Source organism: Helicoverpa zea, chromosome 12, assembly GCF_022581195.2.
Source record: "Helicoverpa zea isolate HzStark_Cry1AcR chromosome 12, ilHelZeax1.1, whole genome shotgun sequence".
In the NCBI taxonomy this organism is placed as follows: Eukaryota; Metazoa; Arthropoda; class Insecta; order Lepidoptera; family Noctuidae; genus Helicoverpa; species Helicoverpa zea.
In genome coordinates this window covers 3,492,020-3,513,568 of record NC_061463.1, presented here as the reverse complement: position 1 = coordinate 3,513,568, position 21,549 = coordinate 3,492,020, and the positions used below count along the sequence as shown (strand labels likewise).

The 21,549-nt window shown below is 38.5% G+C and overlaps 1 protein-coding gene across 5 annotated transcripts in view; it reads right to left on the bottom strand.

The window, feature by feature from the left end:
• The window catches only part of LOC124635040 (tyrosine-protein phosphatase Lar), a 367,852-nt gene that overhangs the window by 9,303 nt on the left and 337,000 nt on the right, over window positions 1-21,549 (bottom strand). The window contains exons 8-20 of one of the 5 annotated variants that reach the window (XM_047170803.1): window positions 13,415-13,540; window positions 12,938-13,087; window positions 10,919-11,052; window positions 10,408-10,558; window positions 9,488-9,493; window positions 7,991-8,091; window positions 7,002-7,064; window positions 6,454-6,583; window positions 5,974-6,124; window positions 5,297-5,433; window positions 3,979-4,278; window positions 318-457; window positions 7-209 (exon numbers count right to left, since the gene is read on the bottom strand). In XM_047170803.1, coding sequence (XP_047026759.1) covers window positions 7-209; window positions 318-457; window positions 3,979-4,278; window positions 5,297-5,433; window positions 5,974-6,124; window positions 6,454-6,583; window positions 7,002-7,064; window positions 7,991-8,091; window positions 9,488-9,493; window positions 10,408-10,558; window positions 10,919-11,052; window positions 12,938-13,087; window positions 13,415-13,540 — 1,792 coding nt within the window. Of the gene's footprint in view, window positions 1-6; window positions 210-317; window positions 458-3,978; window positions 4,279-5,296; window positions 5,434-5,973; window positions 6,125-6,453; window positions 6,584-7,001; window positions 7,065-7,990; window positions 8,092-9,487; window positions 9,512-10,407; window positions 10,559-10,918; window positions 11,053-12,937; window positions 13,088-13,414; window positions 13,541-21,549 lie in introns of all 5 variants that reach the window. The other 4 variants (XM_047170802.1, XM_047170805.1, XM_047170804.1 and 1 more) reach the window with 4 other exon arrangements.

Here is a 21,549-nt window from a genome sequence, read left to right as displayed (position 1 = left end):
GCTCACTTTAGGTTGACGGTAGGCCTGTTTGGCACACCGCCAGGCGTCTTCACAGACACTGGCGCACTTCGGTCACCGTCCCCCTTCCTCGTGAGCGCGGCCACTTGCACGTTGTACCGCGTATCCGGCTGCAGCCCCGATATGTTCAATTCAAGAGTCGTGTCGTCCATTACGTTGAATCGCATCGGGTCGTTAAGAAGTCCTTTGCCCTAAAGAATTAAAATTTTGGTTAATATTTTCTTTTTAAATAATTAATATAAAAATTTATAATTCTATACGCGATACAGAAAAGAAAGTAGTTTTTTTGTATTACATACCTCTTCTCGTACTTCTTGCACATGCACATGGTACCCTCTAATGATGCCATTTTTCTCTTTTTCTTGTGGCGGCTTCCAGGTCACGTGGATGGATGTGGAGTTGATCGCAATGACCTTCACGTCTTGGGGCTCTCCGGGTACTGTGAGCACACAACAATAATGTGAGACATCTGAGCCGTACCTGTGTGCAAATCGACCTAAACTGCCCTATCAGCATCTACGGGAGCGTGCTAAAAAACTACCTAAAGCGACTCTCAAGGGCCTAAAAATGGAATTAAGCGTCGGCGTCAAAGGCTTGTCAGTTAAGCGCTGCGAATTAGGTATTTGATCGTAGTTTTAAAGTGCGGTCGGTAAACCCCGTCGGTGATGCTGATAGAGCACTTTGGTCGCGGCGGGTGTCTACACACGCCGTCAGCATCTCGATCGGGCATTTGAATACCAACACACACTGAGACATTATCATTTACGCCCTTTCACATCACCATAACCAATTAAAATCCATTACCTTCCAATCCACATCGTATAGAATAACTAAAATCGTCAAGCTTTTACAAAGAGTTAACATTTAGTAAGTATTTCATCTATAAGTTTCCAAAGCAGCATTTCTATAACTAAAATCCTTAATTGACACACTGCAAGGGATCATGCTCCGGGATGTCAAGACTTGGAAACAAAATTCAAAAATTAAATCACAGAAAAGGTACACACCAAGTCTTTCAAATCACCAAAAATGTCGTCTACGTAGACATGCTTTCAGAGGTTACCGCTTGCAGTTTGTTTCAAAGTAATCGTTAGATTAAGGAGCTAGGAAGATTTTCTACACAAAGCTTTAGGCACAAGCACAAACGCACATCGAAACAAGCACTATAGTAATTGGTACTCACTCCTGATGGCTGTACGGGTTACCAGCGGCCCATACAAAGTCAGTGACGAGAGAAAAAAGAGAAAAACGCATTCAAATACATTTAAGACAAATTGTGCGAACATTGCAGGGCGAACGGAACTACTAAGTGAGAGATTACGAGTAGAACGCTTGTCGGCGAAATGGGGGGCACTCTTATTTTATTTCCTCGTGTATTTTGAGCTCTTTAGGAGGCGCATTCGGTTTAAGCCGCTTGGGACGCCGGTCTAGGTTCGCGTGCATTGCCTTTTTCTGTTCGGAGAGCGCGGAACAAATGGGAATTTTTATTTCTTGAATAGAGTGAAAATGTGTGGAGTTTGTTTGTCACTAAGGATCTTTTTCGTACATCAGAGCTTAGATGAGGGCTTTTAAACGTCGTGTGCAAAATGTTGAAGTGCGACAGAAAAAGGCAACCTGCCGCGTTCGGTAACCGTTCTCGTCCGTCGGTGCAGAGAAGTCACTCACACGCACATGTATTGATTAACGCGACGGCGCCAGTCTATGTGTGTGTGTGCTTCTATTGTGTACGTCTTGTCAATGTGCGCCTTCGTACCTTCGTGTGTGTGATGCCTCGAACCTCGTGTATCCTCTGTGATGTTAGTGACTGTGTCAGTGTCCGTTGGTTGCTCTTCTAAAACTCGTCTGTATTTGGTATAAAATCGGCCTTGTCCTTTACAGGAGTGATTGATGCCAGGTATATCACGCAGCGTTCTTTGAGCCCCGCCCGTTCGTTGTTTACGGCAATAGCGAACGTTAGGCAATAGTATTCTGTATTATGTCACAATATCTAGTGTGCATGCACGACGAAAGTCTGATAGAGTATACAGAAGAAAGAAGAGAGGCGAGAGTGAAATTGCTACTGCCAAGAAGTTGTAGCACAAGAGCAAGTGAGATAGACAGAGAGATAGAGATAAGAAGGAAGTAGCGCGTAGTCTATAGTAACCGAGCTGAGCAGTCGGGGAGTACAGGCGAAGATGTCGCGGACCTATCCCTGGGATCCGTCGCGAGTTCAGCCAATAGTTGGACAAGTTACAGAGGGAATTTAGACGGAGGATCCTCGGGACGCGGCTTCGACCCGCAGCCTTCCCGCTAATAGTAGATAGTAGTCAGGACAGTACAGTGAGTAAGGAAGTAGTAATTGTGAGTAGTTCAGTAGCATGCGCGCGTGTCGTGTGGGGACGGTATTGGTATTCAAATGCGGCGCTCGGGCCGTGGTGCGTGTTGAGCGGTACGCGGCCGCGCCCGCTCGCGCCGGCCGCTGCTCTGCGCCGTCAGCGCACCGCTCTGCGACAGCAGCGCTGACTGCGCAGAGCAGCGCTCCGAGCACGGCGCACGCGGCCGCACGTTGTGTCACGCACTCGCTCTCTCACCTCGTGTCGTCGCTAGTGGTGCTGAGTGATTCCTAAAAGTGCAGTATTTACCTCACGCAATTAACGATACACAAACATCCCAACCGTATTCAATTGCGTGCAGCAAAACGTGAAACCTATCTGGTGCCCAGTGAAAACTTAATTGAACGAAAAACGGTGCGGTGTCGGTAAAGAAAGCATGCAAAATTGTGTCCATTGCTAAATACTCAACAACTGTGCGCCAAAATCAATAATATAACGGTGCCGTCGACACTATACCAGGTGCATTATAAACTTTGCATTTCAGTGAGTGCCATCTTAACGAGACGATGACGAATCATGTGACGCGTCATCAAAAGAAATCATTACATGTGACAAGTGAGTGGTAATGTCAACTCTATGCCGCTGTGCACAGCGACTATAATACAGTGAAACCAAAATGATCATCTGTGACATGGTTATAGATATACATGGAAATATTATCGGCAAGCATAGTAATACTTTGTTACGAGAACTGAACCTCCTTGTTTAGAATCCTGCTATGTGCTCACAAAAAAGGAACAAAAGAAAAAATGACATTAGTATTTTTGATAGTAGTAGTAGCGCATCGAGTTTGCTAATGTGATATGAACTATCCCGTTATGGTATTAATGGTTTATTTGATATTAGCCCACCACCAATGTAGGAGCAACAAACATTTGCATAGCATTATGTTCACTCGCGGCGAAAATGGAACTGATTTTAAGTACCGATTGCGGCTCAAAGCGGATTGCTGACGATTTTCCATAGTTCATTACCAGTTCTATTTTCACTGCGGTCATATTATAGATAAAATCATTCATATGGCTTATATAATGTACGAGTTAAATATTCAGCACGCTTTTAAATTCAATTATCGAAATGGTTTACGTATATGAATAATTTTATACAACACTTTTATACCAACTTTGTAGAATCCCATGGTTTTGTTAATAAATATAGATGTATCATTAGAAATCATTTTCATTGAATATAATTGTCAGGGTAAGAGATATTATTTTGTAATACCAGAGAAAGTACGGAATCTACTGAAATCTAAATAACAACACGCTGAAAAATTCATGGCCAATTCTAAATAATTTTAAAAACAAAATGAACTTCTAAAACTTCCTCTGATATTACATAGCCAAAGAACTTTGTTAATTTGAAAGATAATTAAATTATTCATCAATTATTAGCAATTAATTCTTTGGCCCGGCATCGCTCAATTTTATGATTTTATGTTTATTAACGCTCCCGGATTTTATTAAAAAGTTTATTCATCAAGAGTTTTTGTTCTGAAATTCTTTCAGAGAGCAGCAGTCGTCATAAAAGTGAGCAGATGAGGAGCAGTGGAGGGTTAGTCATAGTCCAATGATGATGTGAAACGTACCGTCTTCATGCGTGCGCACGGTGACGGGGTACGAGGCGGGCCCATCGCCCACGCTGGTGCCCGCCAGCACCCAGATGCGGTACTCAGTCCACCGCCGCAACTCGTCCAGTACAAACGTCGTCTGATTCGACAGTTTGACGACCGTCGCCTCTGAATCCCCCCTCCCAGATTCCACGCAAAGCAGCTTGTAGTATGCGATCCTGCCGTTCGCTCGCTCGGCGGGCGGCGGTTGCCAAGACACGCGCACGGCGGTAGGCGACACGGCCACCGCGGTCACATTCATCGGGGGCGCTCCGGGAACTACACAAGCTCAACAGTAAGCACATGCGGCACAGAGGGACCCGTGCCGCTCACCTGCAACTCAAATGACGCGCGACTCACGCGCCGCGCGCCTCGTTACACCCTTACACAGCGACCTAACTGACGCAATCACTGAATGCGATTGAAACAAAAATTAAATGTGCCCAAAAACAAAATGAAAAAACGACATCAGTCGTCAAAATAAACGAGCATGCACATTTTGTTAGTGTGGTGTGATTGTAGGATCCGCTCGCCCATACATCTCTAAGTCTCATCCGTCACACTTTCCCCTGTTGGAAGAAAATTGTGATGATTATGTTCTAGCTTACGACGCGGAGAACACCAGTTTTTATCCCAATGATAGATGATATGACCGATCTAGGCAATAAGATTGATGATACCCAATGAATATAATGCTTAGGCATGACATTCAGGCAAAGATTTGGAAATGTCGTCCGCGTCGTCGGCGTTTGAATAAAAATAAAAAATGTCCTTCGAGGCGTTAACCTCGGATTAAAAGTCTGACCTACGAACAACATAAAGCTACTACTAAGGTACCGTGTACGCTTTCAATTAAGCAAATTCCCTGAAACAAGTTCGACAGTTCCGCTCGGTCGCGCAATCAACTTACGGCGTACACTTTACCGTTTCGACAAATTTACAATTACAAAACACATAATATTGTGATATATAAAACTTGGTGCTTGTGCTGTATTACTGGCAGCGTGCCGGGCAGGTGCTCTTATGTGAAATATTACATTAGGAGTTACCTGGAATACCCACAATAGGTTCACTCTCTCATATTCTCAAAGTGATGATAGGGAATGAGCCACTTCGTTATAAAATAAGCAAAACTGTATATGTAAAAAAAAATCGTCATAAAAACAATGTCACATCACCGAATCTCTCGCTCTTATAAGACTGGTCTTTCGACATGGCTCATGGCTCGTTCCTCCTCATCCTATCTACACTCACTCTCCACGTGACGTCACTCGGGGTGTGCGGTGTGAGGACATACCGTATTGCTTGGTCCGCACGGCGATGGGGGGTGTCGTGGCCCCCTCTCCCCTCTGCGACCGCGCTGCCAGCCAGATGTAGTATAACGTGTTGGGGTACAGCCCGTTCAATGTGTAGGTCTCCGTTATTGGTATCCGCCTGAGGAAAGTTGGGGATATAGATTTTTGTATAACTGGGGCTTTTGTTGAAGATTGGTATTGTCCAAAATGGAAGCGAAAATAAAATAAAGAAGTAGTGGTAGTTGAGTATCAGGTCACAAAATTTTTAGAGAAAAAAATGAAAATTAGTACATTTAGTATTTATAAGTATTATAGTTCGGCCATTCAGAGAATGCGTTCCTGACACGTCGCGATTGAACTGACGACGTAACTTTGCAATGGCGTTGCAGTTACGATAAAAATATTTTTGCTGGTTGTTTACCGTTTTAACAATTGAGGAGCATTAAAACAACATTATTATATCAATAATCAATGAATGTTATTACGTCGTCAGTTCAATCGCGACGTGTCAGGAACGCATTCTCTGAATGGCCGAACTATAGTATATATTAGTACATTTCATTTATAGAACAGCCTGAAATAAATCAAGAAAGTAACGAAAAAGTAGGGCAAGATTAATCTCCCTAAAAACAGAATATTCGGAAAAGATTTCACATAAGCTTCAATTTGGAATGCTTACTTCCTATGGTGTTCCTTAGCATAAGTATCATTCCAGTACAACTCATAGGAGACTATATTGTCTCCCGCGTGCGCTGGTCTTCTCCACGAGAGGGTCACTGAGGTCTCGCCGGCTTCCACTGCTACCAGGTTTGAGGGTTGAGATGGAACTCCTAGGAATATAATAGAATGTCAGAACTTTGTCCAATAAAGTCAAAAAAAGTGCTCTAAAAGGTATTGCAATGCTAAAAACTTGTACATATTTTATCGTGTCAGCCGACACTACGAAATAGAACTTTAGCTAAAAGTAGTATAGGACGTTCTCTTGCACGGTGGACTGGTCATTAATGAAGACAGTGGATGAATGTTAGCTGCTCAAGACCCGAATGGTTGGCACAAATTGGGGAGCATTGACCTCCCTTTTCAACATTAAAAGGTATAATGAGAGATTGTTCTTCGGCAAAGGTTCGGGCCGTTAGTAAAGCGTTTTTTATAAACTTACCTTGCTGCGTCTTAACTTGCACGGGTGCTGATATAGGCCCAGGTCCTACAGACGTGAAGGCTTGCACTCGTATCGTGTAAACGGTGTGAGGGGTCAGCTCGCTGATGGTCGTCAGGTGACTGTTGTCCATCTGTAAGTAATGGTCAGTTTTAGTATATTCTCCCTTATGTATTCCCTTATATACCGAATTCCTTATGTTCTCCCTATGTTCCCTTCCTTATGTTCCTTATGTTCCTTATGTTATATAATTCCTTACGTTCCCTCATACTCTCGCTATGTCCATACATCTGCAGTGACCTACACACCTACACATCCATATGGTATCACCCGTATGTACTTCTTAATGTATTCCCCTTATGTACTTTCATATTTTAATCAATAATGTACTCCCTCATATACTTAAAAGAATTTGAATGAATGCTTTTTTTAATGGTTGGTTCCGCCCATGGACTAGAACTAATGACTTTGAAATAAAATGAATTCTGAACGGATTTCTTAGTAGTCCAGCTTATTCGCGGGAAAAGTTAGTAAAAATGGTTAGAACTTACCATTTGTGAATGCCACGATTGCAGAGGTTGAGAAGGATCCGTCGTGTAGAAGATCTTGTAGCCCTGAAAATTTCAATGCATTATAATCTATTCTACATAATTACACTAGCGAGAGGGTGAAATACTCCCGAGATGATTCCCTCTAAAATGTAGCCTATGTCACCAGGAGACAGTGTAGCTGTCAGATAGTGAAATAATTTTTCAAATCAGTTTAATAGTAAAAAATATTACTATTTATAATATTAATTTAGATTTCATTTGCACTGATAAGCAACAATAGTACAAGCAAATACAAAAAAGATCAATTCATAGAATATCTCGAATTTGCCCCATTTTGGAATTCACTTCCTAATTCCTTGGATAGATTAGGTAACACTTGCTCTTTCATCAAAGGCGAATTTACGAGTTCCAAGTATCTGGCAAACTTCGGGGTAAAGCGATCAAATCTTGCTATCTAATTTGGGCAGTTACTACACTTCTGAATTACGGTGCTCACTCATCGGGAGTGTTCTGATTTGAGAACAGCGTTTGTGGATGTTTCTGGAAGATTATACCTAAATAAAACTATACCTATACATTATGTGTATACATAATGTATAGGTATAGTTGTATTTTTGCTATCTGATAATAAGTGGATATTGTCACTTATGAATTTTAATAATGACAACACAGACGTGGAATATCTCATGTGTCTAAAATGAGATTGTCATCATTAAAAACGGAATTAAGAATACTTAGTACTTTACTAGATCAACTACTACCCACACCTGGAGATAATTTGGGTTCTAGAAGGTCAATGTACGGAGCAGTAAACTGAACTTGTCGAATGTTTCCGAGTGTGGCAGACGAGCGGCAGGACTGTCGGATGTCAGGATATAGTGTACCTGTGCTTGTCAACTGATCGTGAACACATGATCACGTGCTACTTTACAATCCGAAAGTTGTGGTTCCTGCAAAAACAAATGACAAGCGAAAGTGCTGATTCTTACTGTAACTTGTCCGTTCGGCGTCTCCGGTTCATCCCACTGTATGACCATAGTGCTGGAGCTTAGAGGCCGGACCTGCACGTTCCTTGGCGCTGAACCCGGTTCTAAGAAGAAAAAGGCGTTGTTAGTGATGTGTGTGTAAGTCTGTGACCACCCATATTAGTTGATTATTGTTAACCATTGTCTGCATGCTTATGAATATCAAGTTGAAAATGTTCTATGTGTGATCTTTAAATTATCAAGTGAATTATTTTTGATGTCAACTGAGGTTGAATACACACTCTTTGGTTATATGTTTTTGAGTATTGGTGCTCAAATCCTTGAGTATGTAAGAAAAGGAAAGTCTTGATCATTCAAAAGATTTACTATAAATTATTTAACCACATTAACTATTGTTTACTGACACACAAAGATAATTAGTAGGTACAATACACAAAATTAAAGTTACAATTCCTAAATCAACACCAAATAACAAGCCAATAATATCAAAAACAAAGACTAAACAATAAATACGTAGGTACCTAAAACCTCTTTTGTTCTAAACGTTAATAAAATTAAAAAGAAAAAGGATGGCTTTCTAAATTCATGGACCGTAAAACGTAACGCTGGCCTGACTACAAAGTTGTTTGACACAAATACTACGAAACACCTCACCATTGTCTCAGACGCAATAATACGTAAACAACCCGATGTTAAACTAAGAACCGACTCATCTCAATTATGTACAGAATGATAATAAAAATAATAGGACAATAAGCGTCTGGGGCACAATGCCTGTCTACTCTTAATAGGATTTGTAATCGCAATCTCTAACACGAAAAACGGGGCGTCACTCAATGAAAAAATCTCTTCTCTGTTTATAATACCGACGAAGGGCGAAACAATAAAAGTTTCGGGACTGTGCAATATTAAAACGCTATAATCTTGTTTGGGTCCAGAATCCGGGTCGTCGACGTCACGCCAAACTTTTCCTTTATTAAAAATGTAAAGAATATCAAAAGACCTGTTCGTAATTTTATATACCAACGTTTACATTACCGATTCATCCAAGTTTTTATTTTGTCTGTTGTTGTGACGTTACACGGGGGACGTGGGCGAGGTTTCACGACTCAAATTTAATATATTTTGCTGAGGGAAATTAGACATGATGGTTTAACATTTACGAAGCGAGAAATGTTCGGGGCGCGGATAAAGAAATGAAATTCCACCACAGGGTAATCTTATGGTAAATATTTAATATGTAATTGAGGTGAACGAGCAGTCACACCAATTTGTAACGTATCATCGAATACAATAAACATGCAAATTAATAACAGATTAACCCTTTTGTACAAGCGAGATATTAGCTACACCCAGTCGACTGATTAAATATGTTGATTAATGAGACACCCTAAAACATGCTACGAGTATCATCGCCCAGATTTTAGAATTTTAGAAAATAGACCCCACAAACAACGCCGTTAGATAGTGACATACAAGAATTCATAATAGTATACTTACTGGCACCTCCATACAAGGAATCCACTGCAAGAAGCAAGGAAACAAATAACAATATTAGTATGTATGTAGTTAAACGTGAACGGTAACACAAATCACACAAAGGTGCCGCAGAGGATACTTTAAAAACGTGTGACACAGAACTGACCGCATCTGATCCTAACATCGATACAAACGAAATGGTGCATGATTAAACGAACAAAATATATTACGCTCTAAGTCTACATTCTATAAACAAAAGTAACTGTGCAAATAAAGTAAAAGTCTTTGATAATTCAGAAGCGAACTTACATGAAGCATCGGCGAATGTCGTACGTCGTTTATACGCGAAGGCATGAAAAAACGATCAAAGAAAATACCTTAAAACTGAGAATTGAGCGCAAGGAACGTAAAAGAAATCTATTTACCCAATTCAAAGCAAGTAAAATTAGTAGACTCGACAAAATTGAAAGCGAGACAAGAGAAAATGAAATTATAATAAGCGTATGGGGTAAATGCGTTGAAATGATAATTTTTCACCGTCTGTTATAAATTGGGATTATTAAGAAGATGGTGGTTATTAAGATGATTTATTAAACTCGTTTATTGTAAGTAACTGTAGTAGAGATGATTATCTTGGAGGCCCGATAGAACATGATATTGACGCCATTACTTATTTCACGGGGGTGTCAGATATCTGCGTCTCAAAAACTGTATACTTATAATGTCAATTACGCGGAGTAATAAATCTGGTTAGGGTGTCAACAATTCCGGACACGAAAACGTGGAAGTTAAATAATATTCATATTTTCATTCGCGAATTCTTCCACGCTGTCAATGAGCTCCAACTTCAGATTAGCCTCTGAAAGTTAGTACCGGCACAATCTACGATACATAAATACCGTGTCCGACACTTCTGGAAAGTTCTAGATGTTTCTACATACCGGTTTCTCCAGTGGTGATGACGGCGGGTGCCGAAGGGGGTCCCCTGCCGATGTTGTTCACAGCAATGACGTACATCTCATACTCCGTGTAAGGTGACAAGTTGGTGACGGAATAGTACTGGGTGATGACGCCGGAGATTTCGCTGAACGCCTGTTTGGGGAATAAGGTTTTAGATGCTCTCGAAAAGAGGTTACAGTGAAAAGTAGAAAATAATAAATTTTAAACAGGAGAAAATTTAAGGTTTGGTAGAAACTTCTATCTTTGATTCTAGTTTGCAGGTCTTTTAATTAACTAATTTCATTGTGTAGTTCTCATTTCCCATGCAAATGCATCGATTGTTTCCAATTGAGTTGGAATTTTGTATGACACCTATTATCAATTTATTTATTTTTCCACTTCTATTTTTACGGTTTCCCTTTTAGCTTTAGCGTAGTATTAGTGTAGTGGGAAACCAAATTATAAAACGCTTTCATCTTACGTTTAAAACCTCGTAGATATTTTTTGTGTTACCTGATTGGCGTATTTAGGCTTGTACTGTATGACATAGTACTGGGGCTCCTCAGGTCCGTTGTAGGTCCACGTCAGACGTACAGTGGTGGCCGTGATCTCTGACGGACGCACCTCCGTCGGCGGGCCCGGCAGTGCTGGTTATAAAAAAAAAAACAAAAAGACATTTGAAAATAGAACTTATAAAAACATATGTATCATTTTTCATTCAAATATGGAGAAGTTGTCTATGGGTTGTATTGAGGTTGTATGTTTCCTCATTTTTTGTTTGATAGACAATATAGAGGGTTACATAGATATATAATAAGTCATTTAACAGAAAATGCGGTAATTAATGTTGTATTTCAGATTTCATGACGTATATCTACATTTTTAATAAATAAATAATAAAATATTTTCTCTTAGCAAAATGTACAATAAACAAACAACAATGAAATATAAAACATTTATAAACCATAATTGTAACGTTAATAGTGAATGCAAATTAATTGACATTTAATTGTTTCGCTTAAATACGAATTAATATTAATGTATTCTGGTATCAGTATCCAGAGTTATATTATTAATAATGCAGGCCATGATCATGATATCAGATTTAATTGTTAACGTTCTGTATTATTCAGTTTTAAACTATTAGACTTTGCTTACGTTTGCGATTAAAATAAAATGGATTGTATGCGCCCAATGCATCAACAAAATAGAGTGGGAATGTGTGTTGTTTTTTAACGTAAAAATGTTATTTTCGTTTTGGAAACTTATAACTTTATAAGTGTTAGTTTTGATTGTTCTTCAGATCAGAGAGTTTACGAATTTTTATCTAAAGAGCAAAATGTTTTTTCTTTGTACCCTAAGGACTCCAAAACTACTGAAACGATTTGAAAATTTATTTCACTGTTGGAAAGCTACTCTCTTAGCGAGTGACATAGGCTATATTTTTTCCCAGTACGGGCAGTAGTTCCCACGGGACCCGAGTGAAATCGCGGGAAAACGGCTAGTCAAGTATAAAATTAAACAAAAGCAATATTGAAAGGACGACTAGACTGAAAACCACAGTTTACATCAAATATTCAGTCTAAAATGAAGCGTGCAACTATTTCCCGGAAAATTTAATTAGTATGAGTCAGCCATAATAGTTAGCTGTTACCAATATTTACCAACGTTTTGGATTCAGTCAGACGGTAATTTAAATTTTCCTGGTGAATACAATTGTACTTAATATCTGTAATTTACTGTAGGTTTATAAGAAAATTGTTGGGACTGATCAACTGAAAATTTTGAATATTCGGACACAGTAATTTACGCTAATCAAAGCAAATAGGACTTCTCTTTTCGTCTTATTTTTACCACCAACCTCTATTCGAACAAAGACCAGCAGGGCATAAAATGACTATGTTAAAAACACGGTCACCAACAAAAAGCCAATGGTTACGAATCGCATCAAACAACCTAATCCATCCAAAATTAAATTGAGAAAACGTCGCTTGAGCTACAATAATTAATCATTAATCAAGGTGACATTCGTTTGTCTCCCGGGCCCGCGCAACTTTGTAACCCTTTCAATTATGAATTATAGTACTAATTCATAATGGATGTCTTCTCGCGTCCCCGCAATTTATCAAATTGATTTTCGTAAATCCCTCTTTCCACCTCGGCGAAGTTATTACCATAAATTTGCAACAGTTATCCCAAGAAATTATGAGTGTAATTTGATTCAGTCACTCATCTACTCGACTTTGAGTCGAGAGGAATTGCTCAGATTAATTATTTGAGTGTACTAGGAAATGTGTGGGAGTCGTGGGCGAATTTTGAACGGTTATACCTAGCGGTATTGCTCAATGTGTTGTTTCTTTTTTATTTTAAAATTATACAGCTCTTTACGAATTTCGTAAGTATAAAGGGTATGCACCTGTTCTTTTCCATTTGCACTATAGTATCTAATACCAACTCCTTACCATAGGTAAAACAAAATATTTTACCCTACATACAATCCGGCTTATCGCGTCCACAATAAGAGGTACTCACACTGCACTTTAACTTCAGCCACGGCTTCGATAACGCCGAGCACACTGGCGGCCTCGCACGTATAGTTTGCAGACTCCTTTATATCTTCCAGCTTGAGGGTATTTAGGCCTAGGGGCGGGTTGTCCTCAGGCGTCAGCCATTTTGTTAAACCTATGCAAATAATAGATGTTAAATTGACTGCAATATTCATAAATGTGACAAAGTACGTATAGCGACCCTGTCAGGATGTACAATCTTGAGACAGTTTAGCAACTCTACTTACCTAAAATGATACCTACTCAGTTTGCATCTCATAATTCAGTGTTATGTAGGTCAATAATATATGATGTAAAAATTAATAAAAATGTGTGACGAAGCAATGCAAAGAAGGAAATACCCTAATGTCTATTGAACAAATGAGTATTTTTTAAACGAATTATGGTTATCTTATTTCCAGACGCTTCACTTGGATGGATTTCTTATTCCGTAAGACCTTACCTTTCCTCCATTTAACAGTAGGCATGGGCGAGCCGAAGGCGACGCACTTGAGGGTCAGATTCCCACCCAGCATCACCTCGGACTTCGGGGGCGGCGGGATCGAGAACTGTGGCGCTACTCGTCTCACTGTGGATAAAAATATACATGTTAGGGTATTGATAGTTAAGTAGTAATTATCCGTAAGTATAAGAGGGAGGGGTACTGCTGTAATGAAAACTGTTGAAAAGTTTTTATCACTTTTTCACTACAGTTCAAGCACAATACTTCACGTTACACCTAGGAGTTCCAACCATTTTCAAGAATGACTTAGTGCGAATTATTGAGTTAATTAATTGTTAAGGTAATATGAATAGATAGACGACCAAACCAATATCTACTGAGTGAAGAAAATGCGAATTGTGATAGTTTCTCGTTCTACCTTCATATTTCCTACTTCAAATCCACAGACGGTAAAATAACCACAGATCAAACAACACACAGATGATTCGCTATCATCCCCATTACATTACATTACTACTTCATATCCCTACTTCATAATAAGTCAGTAGTGAGCGCGAGTTATGTGCCAAATAATCACACTGCTTCAGATAACCAATGGCCGTCACTAACGAACGTTCATTAACATTAGTATTATGACGGTTTCACGGGAAAGTAAGGCTAGTTTATACTGGAGGTTAGTTTTATTTTTCACCAAGTGTTAAATAAGGGCTATATTTTTTTATTTATTCTTTATTTATTTATTTCTTTAATTCAGGCATCTAAGGCTCAAAAAAACATTACAAAAACATGAAAATACTTATAAACTAATACATAAGATTATAACAATAAATACAACACTACAAATACTACAATATTTAACTTAAGTTAATACAATACAAAATAACAAAGTAACTATGTTCGGCTGGTATGTTTTAGTAATGGACACGGGAGGAATCTTGACTTAAAATTTTAAATGTGTATGCTATGTGAGTCTATCGTTTTGTGATGTTAACATAGCTGTGAAGATTTTTTCGAATTTTGAAGTTGGTAAAGATTTTGTAAAAAAAAAACAAAAGTGGCAAATCATCGACTGCGATAACCACATGTATCAAAAAAGAATAACCAGTATTATCCAGGGTAAAGTGAGTCTTATGAAAATGCGTTTAAAGTTGAAAATGATGTCTCCCATATTAACTAAACTACTCTCTACCCTAAACAGCAAAAGATAAATCCCATCACCTATTTACAAACATCGAGCCATCATAAGCGACAATTACAGTCAATTACCTTTCCATTGCGGGTTCAACCCGCGTCAGGAGTAATGTTTCGGGTCAGGAAGCTCAATAGCTCACTAACATTGCGATCGTATCGTTAGCCTGATTCACTCTGTTGGGCTTTATGATGCCAATGATAGGAGTCAACGTACAAATGTTTGGCTGTAATCGTTTTTGTTGGGATTGCAAGCGTATCAGGTGTGAATTTTGGGTAGTGTTGTCGCTTTTGCAATGCTGGTCGTTTGAGGATTAAGTATGGTTGAACTGTATTTCAAAATGTTGTTGAGTACTCATTTTAGAAGTCGCGGGTGATAATCCTGATTAATATTGTTAATGGCAAAGTTAGTCTGTCAGTCTGTCCAGCTTTTACATCTAAACTACTGACTAAAATGATAGGGCTTTTTATCTGGGTGCAGGGAGTAGTTCCTTCGGCACGCGAACCACATGAAACGCGAGACAATTGTTTCCACAAAAATATACTCTTTATTTATATTTTTCCTATCTAGTTTTGGCTGTATAATACACATTCAATTACCCAATTCGTCATGTTTAGAATTCGCTCAAAGGCGCGTTATGAAAGAGCCCTTAGCCCAACAATATCGTGACCCAAATAAGTAGTAAAAAAGATTATTTATGAAATACTAGACCTTGCTACTTTTTACGCGTTGATACGGAAAATATATTGAGCTTTATAAAGGAATTTGTTAGCGTATTTAAAACTGAATGTTTCATGTTTATTCATATTTTCCAAGTTTGATAAAAATGTGTTACAATGTACTTAGAGTTTGGTAACATACCTACAGAGCTTAGTGTTTTGATAGAACTTGCGAAATGTTTATGTAGGTACTTAAGGATCAAACATACTTTGCTATTTCTAGGAATATTTGTAGTAGGCGCGGTATATTTATTTTATTGGCTATTGGTATTTAAATACCTAGGCTGATAAATACATTATTCACCATTGCGCAGTCGGATAAATAACAGTTCAACATGGATTTATAAACTTAAAAAAGTGCTGCTTGCGAAAATGATGGTTGAAACCTCAGATCAAAGAAGTTGAAATGGTTAAACCAATTGAGAAGCAATTTAGCTCGGAGATAGTTACGCAAGTAGACAAAGATAGGATAACTAAAGGCTTGATTTTCGACCCAGATATGGGGTGTATTTTCCTCGAAACACATACAAAGTTGCGTACAAAATCTAGTATCCATTACGCGTTGAAAAACCATGAGCGGAGTAACCATTATGCTAATTAACATGAGCTTCATTCAGTGACGGGCATCCTATTGTACCGAGCCGGTCGATGAGACAGGATTGTACTCTGTGTATGTAGTAAGTACAGTCAACTTCAGGTCAGTGGTAATAGTTTTATAGCAAAATCGTACTTATTACTATTGAGTTAAAGTGCATGACAGTTACCACTAATGTGCAGTTTACTGTACCTACCTACTGTTTGTGTGTATTGACGGAATTCATTACGTTATATGTTTTGCTTTATTATTGTTTGGTTTTAGGAGAGCTGGTTTGTGGATGAAAATGTCGGTTGAATTATGAAAATGGATTCACTATTTTCCTTTAATAGCAAATTTTTCATCTATTTCTCTCATAATTTATTTTGTAAAGTATTCCATATATTGCTCACGGCATATAAGTTTGCAATTCTGAAGTTAGCCTCAGAAGGGCTTTGGTTATTTTTTGGATTAACATAAAGTCAATTGTAGCTAATTTCGGAAAAGCAAAGCTTCTTAACAATTGTACGAATACATGCACAAGGTGCATCTAATACCAAAATTGCTAAAATTTCTAATATTGCAATAAATTAACCACAGTTTCAACTATTTTTGCCCAAACAAGCAACGGCCTGGGATGACCATACATCTCCAAATCGTCTCCATGAGGCCAATTTGTGGCGAGAGACTATCAATTTACCTCCTATCTCCTACCCTGAGCTGCTATTCTGGTACACCAAAATGATCATGATGATGATGATCAGTTTGATCACATCACACTAATATTATGAAGGCAACAGTTTGTGAGTATGTAGCATGTTTGTTATTTCTTCATGCGGAAACTGCCGAATGGATTTTGATGAAACTTGGCACTTTGGCAGCAATACCACAACACGCAAAAATCACATATAGACTACTTTTTATTTGTTTTATCCGGGTGGGGGAAGTATTCTCATCAGGAAGCTATATATTTATTTAGACTTCGACTAGCAACCTGCCCCGGCTTGGCAAGGACATAAATTGCATGTTTGAAAATGCTTCATTAATCCGTCCATTTAATTTATTGTTTTAAACTTTGTTGATTAGCAATTCTACGAATGACATAATATTTGTTAAAAATAGCGCGGACTTTTACTGCATTTGCCGAGTATCAGTAATTAGTCTCTTTCTGACTGTACCTAACTAATCATTTTTTAAATCATAAAATATTTTTAGTTGATATCTCGTGCTACTATTTATTGTCAGTTTGAATAAATACGTATTCGGACAATAAACGAAAAACTAAATTATGTCACTATCTTTGACATACATATTCCTAGAAATCCTAAAGCCCCTCTTATTGGTGTTGTAGGTACTGTTTCTATTTATAAATATGTAAATATGTATGTTTTTACCTGTCTAATTAATGTATAAGGCAAATGTGTACTATATACAAACTATTTGAACTATTTATTCTGGAGTAATATTTTAGTTACTTACACAAATATTTCTCAAAAATATTATTAAACATATCTTCAAAAAAAAAAACTTCTTAACCCAATTTAAGTGACAATTTCATCAAATAATACCACCGATACGACGCAAAATGGCGGAAAACGTTCACAGTAGAACAGATTACAGTGTCCAAGTTGTCAGAAAGCATTAAATGTAGTAAAGTACGAAATTTCAAGCGCAGGTGCTCGATTAAGTACTCATAATATTCTTGGGAACTCGGAAATAGAGCCGTATTTCCTTGCACTTGGTTACCGTGTTTTTGCAATCAGCAATGACTTTTATGTGCGGCGATGAATGAATGTAGGATAATAAAAAAGAAATTGTACAAAGCATTTAATTGAATAAATAAATAAATTGCATTTTGCTGTTTAATTTTAAACGATTTTATTTTTAATGTTTTATTCATATTAGTTTATGGGCAGTTAAATGCCCACTCTTTTTAATAGATTGATGAGTGAGAATGTTTAAATAAAATAAAGGTTCAACTTCGCATTATCAGATTTGTTTTTATATTCCAAAAAAACTCCATTTTCCACTTCGCAAAGAATAAAATAATATTACTACAACGCTAAAACTAAAGCAACAACCTCTCTAATTAAAAAGACAACACAGGTTAAACGCGAGCAATTTTCTTATCCTCTCAGAGAATGAAGAAAAAACATCTTTATTACTAAGTGTAAGGAGCTTGTACGACAAAAAAACCACTAGTTTGGACTACTGTGGCATTAGACGTGGTTTAATTAAGGTGAGACAAGGGGGAGTGGGGGGGTACTCACGATCTGTGGTACCCATTCCTCACTGACAGCAATGCCAAGACGGACTTAGTGAGGAGTTATGAGCGGGGAGAACTTACGAAGAAAATGTGTCAGACAGTCGCCTGGTGTAAAAGTAGATTTTTTATTAAAGGAGACAGAAGGTAAGTCAACTATTTTTATTTTAAATAGGCCTTTACAGGCTCCTATGAAACGTCACAATAGTTGCACGGTTCCAAAAAAATTGTCTCATGGAGAAGAACTGACAAGAGGTAACAAAAAAAAAAATTAAAGAAGTAGGTACAAAGCTCTTAGCAAGCCAAGCTTTGGTTGCTCCCAAACTACCATAACGCCACAAACCAAAGCAAGCAAAACAAAAACAGATTCAAACGAGGCGCGAACTAAAATCTTCCACTCCGCAATAATTATATTAATGTCCGCTATTTCCTAGCACTTAGGCCACCTTCCCTCATTCCTGCTAGGAAATTATTATTCTTTTATTCAAAACGTTTCCGGAACGCTTCGCTACTTTGTTTCCACGATTAATTAAAATTAGTTGGAGCGAGCGGAGCGGAGACGGACCTTTGCTTTTTTAGGACGAGCGAATAACGTGAGCGTTCTGAGCGTTTCACATCACTTATCTGGCAAGCGTTAATTTCTGTGAATGTTTTGATAGTACTTTTATTAGTTTGGGGATTTAATTCTGATATCATCATAGTAATATTGTAAAGGTGAAAGTTTGTGAGTGTGTTTGTTCGTTACGAGCCAACCTGCTCAACGGATTTTGATGGGCAAAAATGTAGCTGGTACATTAGAATAAAATATTGGCTGCCTTTCAGTAAACGGGTGAAATGTATTGGATAATATAATATACTATAATGCATTCAAATATAAAGATCATCTTACATTAAGCGCGTCCACTTTCGTCAAAATATCGACTGCAAATGACGACATATTACCCCCCACCACTCCAACGACAACATACTTTCTTTTTAATACCGATGACAGCTGTGTTACATCATAAACTTCCAGCCAGCTACAGCATGAATAAGTTCTGTTTTACGCCTACAACCTTATTAGTGGGACCAAAATGGAGGTAAGGCGACTGGCCGGTAGTAATATGTCTGTCTTTATGCCTTTATTTCGTCCTCAGATTTCGGTCTGGCTGACCTTATTACGACGGATTTGGCTGAGGTAGAAGCTGACGTCTAATGTTAAATTATGCTTCTTCAGATCATTTTTCTATGTGGGTAAAAGGATGAAATGTGCGTGAAGTTTTTTTAAGACATGATGTTTGAAAATCTCCACCATAATTTTAGAAAATCACACATTTTAAAGTAGGCGAAAATGTAACTGCGGTATTGGTATGCGGTCAATAATGTATTGCATTTCACCGTACATGCGTAAGTTATGGAAAAATACAGCTCAGAGTAATTTATCATCATTCAGCAGACATTATTATACCTAGTAATGACAATGATTTTGAATTATAAATGATATTTGATATGATTTTTGACGTCATGATTGCATGTTGTCGGAGCAAAATTCAATGGTTGACTGATTACCAGTACTAATATGACACTATGGCCCAAGTTCATAGACAACACAAACGTCATTCATCAGACTAGCCTTTTCCCAACTATGTTGGGATCGGCTTCCAGTCTAACCAGATGCAGATAAGTACCAGTGTTTTACATGGAGCGACAGTTTTTCAATCCACGAACCTTGTGAATGTTATTATAATTATAAATTAAAAAAAAAACAAGTTCTCTTTTTACGCAATTTTTCCTAAATTGCGTAATTCCTTGTTTTATTGACAAATCGATAGACAGGCGATAATAATATTGCTAGAAGAAACAAACATGATAAACTTTATGCCAATCATAATCTATGTCTTTATTGAATTAAGAATTAGTGACGAAGAAGAAATCTGAATGACTTCCTTTCCTCTCTTATCTTAAAATATCAACATATTACCTAAACAATAACCCAACGCCAGATAATTCAGTCTTCAGAACAAAAACGCAACCGTACGCAAATAAACGGCCATGAGTGAAACGGAACGGTGCAAAATAAAAATGTGATTGAGTGACGGGAGGCCAGGTGGGCAAAAACAAGGAGTTTGCGTGGAAAGGAACGTTTGCGTAGACACGTGATATGTGTCACTGTGGAACGACAGTCTGCTGTTTTGATTGAGCCTTTTCTGTGATTTGAGGGAAGGATTTGACGTACATACAGTTTCAGTTATGTATACAGTTATAAAGCTGAAGAGTTTAGAAGTCCTAGACGGACTTAAAGAATCTCTCAGTGTTAGATAGCCTATTAATCAAGTGCGGATTTCAATAATCAATCCCGTTGTTTTGCGGTTGGAGATTGAAAGATATTATTATTTATATAAAGCTATTGTCTAACTATCTCTCATCGCAAAAAAACGAATAGATTGGTTATATTATTGAAATTTGCACTAATGTACGTCTAAACTTTCTCAAAGTAGTTCCCACGGTATGGATATAAGATTCGAATATTCTAGAAAAAACTACAAAAATCTTTCTTTCTCCTGCCCTGTTCCCAAATATTACTTGGGGTCGGCGCAATATGTCATTTTCTTCCATTTTCCCCTGTCACTCGTCATACTGACACTCACTCCCTTCCTATTCATATCATCTTTCAGGCAATCCATCCATCTTTTCTTAGGTCTTCCTCTTCCTCTCCATCCATCTACATTCATACTTAGCACACACTTTGTTGCATGCGTATCATCCCTCCTCATTACATGTCCATACCACGACAATCTTCTACTTCTCATCTTTTCTGTAACTGGCGCTACTTTCAGACTTCCTCTAATGTAATCATTCCTCACTTTATCCATTCTTGTAACACCACACATCCATCTCAGCATTCTCATTTCTGTTACATGCACTCTCTTCTCGTCCGTCTTTTTCAATGCCCAACACTCCGATCCATACAGGACGACAGGTCTAATGACGGATTTGTAAATTTTGCCCTTCAGTTTGAGGGGCATCCGCGGGTCACAAATAGCGCTAGTTACCTGTCGCCACTTCATCCATCCAGTATTGATCCGATGCGTAACGTCCCTGTTCACCTCACCGTCACTTTGGACGAGTGAACCAAGGTACCGGAAGTCGGAGCAAACTGGTAGGGGCATGCCGGCTAGGGTTATGGTCATGGGTCCCGAAATACCGCCAAAATCACAATGAAGGTATTCGGTTTACTCCTGCTCACCTTTAAACCCACTGTCTCCAGTCTCAGCCGCCATGCCTCCAGTCTACTCTGGACCTCTGGCCCACTCTCCCCCACCAGAACAATGTCATCGGCGAAAAGCATACACCAGGGTGCCTCCTCCCGTATATCTGCCGTAAGCGCGTCCATTACAAGCAGGAAGAGAT